General features: G+C 57.1%; 1 protein-coding gene across 1 annotated transcript in view; it reads right to left on the bottom strand.

Annotated features, from left to right (window-relative positions):
• CLN6 (ceroid-lipofuscinosis, neuronal 6, late infantile, variant) overlaps positions 1–4030 on the bottom strand; it is a 17940-nt gene that overhangs the window by 778 nt on the left and 13132 nt on the right. Inside the window, exons 4-6 of the mRNA XM_019503804.1 lie at positions 1081–1269; positions 940–995; positions 422–544 (exon numbers count right to left, since the gene is read on the bottom strand). Of these exons, the coding sequence (XP_019359349.1) occupies positions 422–544; positions 940–995; positions 1081–1269 (368 nt within the window). The remainder of the gene's footprint in view (positions 1–421; positions 545–939; positions 996–1080; positions 1270–4030) is intronic.

The raw sequence follows: 4030 nt of genomic DNA, 5'->3' as shown, positions 1-4030 counted from the left end.
GCCAGGGCTCAATGGACCCGGGGAACAGGCCCCAGTGTCGCTCCTGGCTTTTGTGTACTACTGTCATGTCACAAAGGAGGTTGGGCTTGTTTATCCCCACTTCAGAGATGGGAAAACTGAGGCCACGAGGTCATCTGGCAGAGTTGGGAACCAACGCAGCTGCCCCTGAGGCAGCAGTGGCTGTACCGGCGTGACGGAGGGCCAGGTTTGCGTGAGGCGTGGGGTGCGAGGCACGTGTGTGCCGAGAGCTGCTGGGGCTCCTCGCGGCACAGACCCCAGCGCAAGGGGCTTGAAAGGGCTTGGTCGGGACAAGTGGGAGAACCCGCTCCTGCCGCGCCGCGTGCGGGAACCTGGGGCCACCCGGGCGCTCTCGCTATCCCACGCACGCGGCCTCCCGCCCGGCATGGCCTCACCCGCTTACCAGTAGTAGAGGCTGCTGGGTCCTACGAGCAGCAGGGCGGCCAGGGGCATCCTGCTCTCCTCCTGGATGCGGGTGAAGCAGCCGGTGAAGTAGATGAACAGGATCAGGAAGAAAGGGATGTACCTGGGGAGAGAGCAGGGCGCGAGGTCTGCCAAGGCCGTTCCCAGAGGGGCCCGTGGTGCCACTGCCTGCAGCTGCTCAACCAGGGGGCTGTAAGGCTGGAGCCCTCCCCACCGGGCTTGCAGATCGCGAGTCAGGGGTGCGCTAGGGGCTGCTCGAGAGGATTGGACTCCCTTGGGCACTTGCAGGACGAGCAGGCAGCTGCCGGTTAGGAAGGACCCTGCGTTCCCATGCCAGGGGATGGGGAGAGACCTTGACTGTCCCTGGGAGGTGGGGGCAGCCCAGTCCAACTGCACCGGCTCTGGGGGGGGTCTCACTGGGCAGGGGCTGGAGTCTTTCTGGGACAAGCAGCAGTTTGCTGTGTCCCGAGGCCGCGAGCCAGGCTCTCGCTCGCTTACCACATCGAGTGACCCAGATACTCGTCGTAGTAGTACAGCAGCTCGAAAGAGTCGATCTGCAATGCAATGCAATGGGGTTAGAGCCACGCGGTGCAACGGGAGCAGGCTGGTTAAAGACGGTACAAACCCTAGCGGTGTTACCAGAGTCTCCGGCTTCAGGTTCTTGATGATGGGATTCTCCCTGACGGACAGATGGTGCTGGTAGCCGCTGAAAATCAAGCGGTGGTTGACGGAGTCTCCGACCAAGTGGATGCTGGCACCCATGACAAACACGATGATGCTGACGTATACCATGGATCTCGGTAAGGTCTTGGGGGATCTTTCGATGAGCTGCAATTCAAGACCACAAGAGCTGCCGTGGACTGGGTCAGACCTCGGTCTGTCCTGCCCAGTCCCTTGCATCGCACGGCACCAGAGAGCAGAGGCTGGAAAGGAGAGTGAACTGGGTCTGACTAGGGTTTGTTTCCCACCTGCCTGGGATGATGTAGTTGGGGCTGGTCCTGCTTGGAGCAGTGGCTGGACTAGGTGTGACCTCCCGAGGTCCCTTCACACCCTTGTTTTCTACAAGTCTCTGATCCTAAGCAAGCCATGGCACGTGAGAGGGCTGCTGCCTGCAGGTCCCTGCTGTAGTGAATCCAGGCCGCGGTCCTGTGTGGTCCAGTCGCCCGTCTCTGACAGCACCCAGAGCCAGATGCTTCAGAGGAAGGTGCGAGAACCCATCGGTGGACAATTAGGGCCAGGTCCCATTGAACCTGCTGGGCATCTACCAGGATTGAGATGCCTATTCCCCCTGCTCACACTCCCAGAAACCAGCTCACTGCAAGGTGGGGGTGTCACCTTCCTCCCAGCTGGTTTGTGACTCAATCCTAGGCCCAGCACGTTGCAAAAGCACGAGCATTTGTGGACTTTCAGGGGCTGAAGAGTGTGGAAACAGAATTGCACTCGGACGCCCAACAGGCGAGACAGGATCTGGCTTTGACATAACAGCCTGCACAGGTGAAAAGCTGCCTCTTCCTTCACTTTCTTGCCATCTCTTGCCTGCAAAGTAGCTCCAAGAAACATGTAAATCAAAACTAATGTTTTCCTTTTTTCTTCATTTCCTCTACATTGGATGTTAAACAAATACGCAGCTGAACTTGGCCCATGGAGCCTCTCTATCCAGCCCACCGGGCTACTGGAGGGCGCTCGACGTTGGACCCTTTACCCTTGCTTGATACAGCCACCAACTCGCTGGTGCTATACGCTGTGCCCCTACCATCCCCGGCCCGTGTGCTCCTGCACTGCCCTGTCTCAGCTGGACCACTGCAACCCCCACAGTGGTCACTGCAGATGTGGCCCTTATGGCCCAGATGTGTCTGACACCCCTGCTCTAAATCATTTCTATCAAACTTGGTAAAAATACCACCCTACATGTTTAGCCTCCCACCGCAGGGCTTGCCGGGGTCCCCTTGACAGCGCTGACGTTGGCGGCGCGTCACTCGGAGCGGCTGAGTTACTCGACAGCCATGGGGAGACACGTGATTCATTTGCAGTTAAAAAAAAAAGGCAGCTGCTTTCAGTCCTCGCTATGCTGAGCTGCAGCCGTCCTCTCCGAAAGCCTCTCGCCCTCCAGTGGCAGCCGGGCTGGCAGCAAGGGAGTGCAGCAATCCTTTTTCAAAGGGCTCTTGTTGCACTGTTCTTCCCAAGGAGCACGAGTTGCTCATCTCTGGGGGTGCAGCTTCCTTCACGCTGAGCTGACGCGAAGGTGAAACCCCAGCACCGAATACAATGGCCCAGTGATGCTCTTCCAGCCCCTGATGCACCGACCTCCAGGGGTGAAATCCTTCCTTGTGCACCTTCCCATGACAGTCGCCCTGCCAGTACGGGCTTCACGCCGCCCAGACCACGTAACAAATCCCTGTCCCTGGCAAGAGCTCCCTAGAGGAGAGTTTCCCCAGTGGTTTCTACAGCACAGAGGCCCCTAGACATATTAATGTGGTCCCTGGGAGGCAGGGACTGTGCATGCAAGGCCGGGTGTTCACAGGCACTGAAGGAAAGCGCCGGGGTGACCCCTCCTGCATGCAACTCTCCAAAGAGTTGGCAGAAAAGCACTCTCTGCGTCGCCAGCGCTGTTTGAGCTCAACCCCGTCAAAGTCCAGTTCCCCAGCTGAGCCTTTAAAAGCACCATCAGCCCTTTGAGGAAGATTTTGTAAGGAAATGGAGATGACCAGCTCCATAGTTTGGGAACCGGCTATGTTCTTCTCATCCCACAAGATGCACTACCATGATTTGTGCCTTCTTGCTGCAGCCCCGACGCACAAAAGTGTCAAAGCCTCGATGGAGTTTTTGATGTGTGTTTAGAGACAGTCTAACCAGCAACTTAGCTTCTTCGCTTCTTTTATGCTCCTCTGTAAATGTCAATATTTAGGAATTCGGAACAGGGCCACAAGAATATAGGCGTGGAAGAGCCTCCAGCCGAAAAGAGATGGCTGAGATTGGGACAGTACTGCAGAGTGGGGCTGTGATAGAGGTGTGGGAAATAATGAATGGCTTGGACAAGAGGGGTTGGGCTTTCCTGTCTGCCCTTTCTTAAAATACAAGTATGTGAGGAAACTCAGTTCCACAGGAAGAGACAGCAAACCTGAAACCGAAGGCAGGCGAGACCCTTTCGCCTGACACGCAGGTAGCCCAGGGGACGTGCTGCTGCTAGATGTCAGTGGGGCCCAGCATCGGAGAGGCCCCAAGTCCCCCAAAGGGACCAGGTCTTGGGGTGGGCACCCAGAGTGACCAAAGTTAGGGTGGCTAAAGCCAGGGGTGGCCAACCTACAGCACGTGTGTCACCGATGACCTGTGCGCACGGCACATAGCAGACTGGGGTTGCGGCAGGGAGCAGAAAGCAGAGATTGGGCAGGGGAAGGAGACTGGAGTAGCACTCAGGGAAGATGTGGCGCTTAACTTGTACCAGGCCAGCCAAAAACGTTGCCCCCGACCACTGGATTAAAAGAAAGTCTCGAAAGAGAAAAAAGCCTAAACTAGGACCCTTGCTATGGACACTGGATGTTGGTCTTTGTCAGAGACGGGACCCTGTGAATGAACGGGCTGGGGATCGCCG

Source organism: Gavialis gangeticus, unplaced genomic scaffold, assembly GCF_001723915.1.
Source record: "Gavialis gangeticus isolate Ggan-Ray unplaced genomic scaffold, GavGan_comp1, whole genome shotgun sequence".
Taxonomy (NCBI): Eukaryota; Metazoa; Chordata; order Crocodylia; family Gavialidae; genus Gavialis; species Gavialis gangeticus.
Note: the sequence above shows the minus strand (reverse complement) of the source record. Positions and strands in the feature narration are given on the sequence as shown.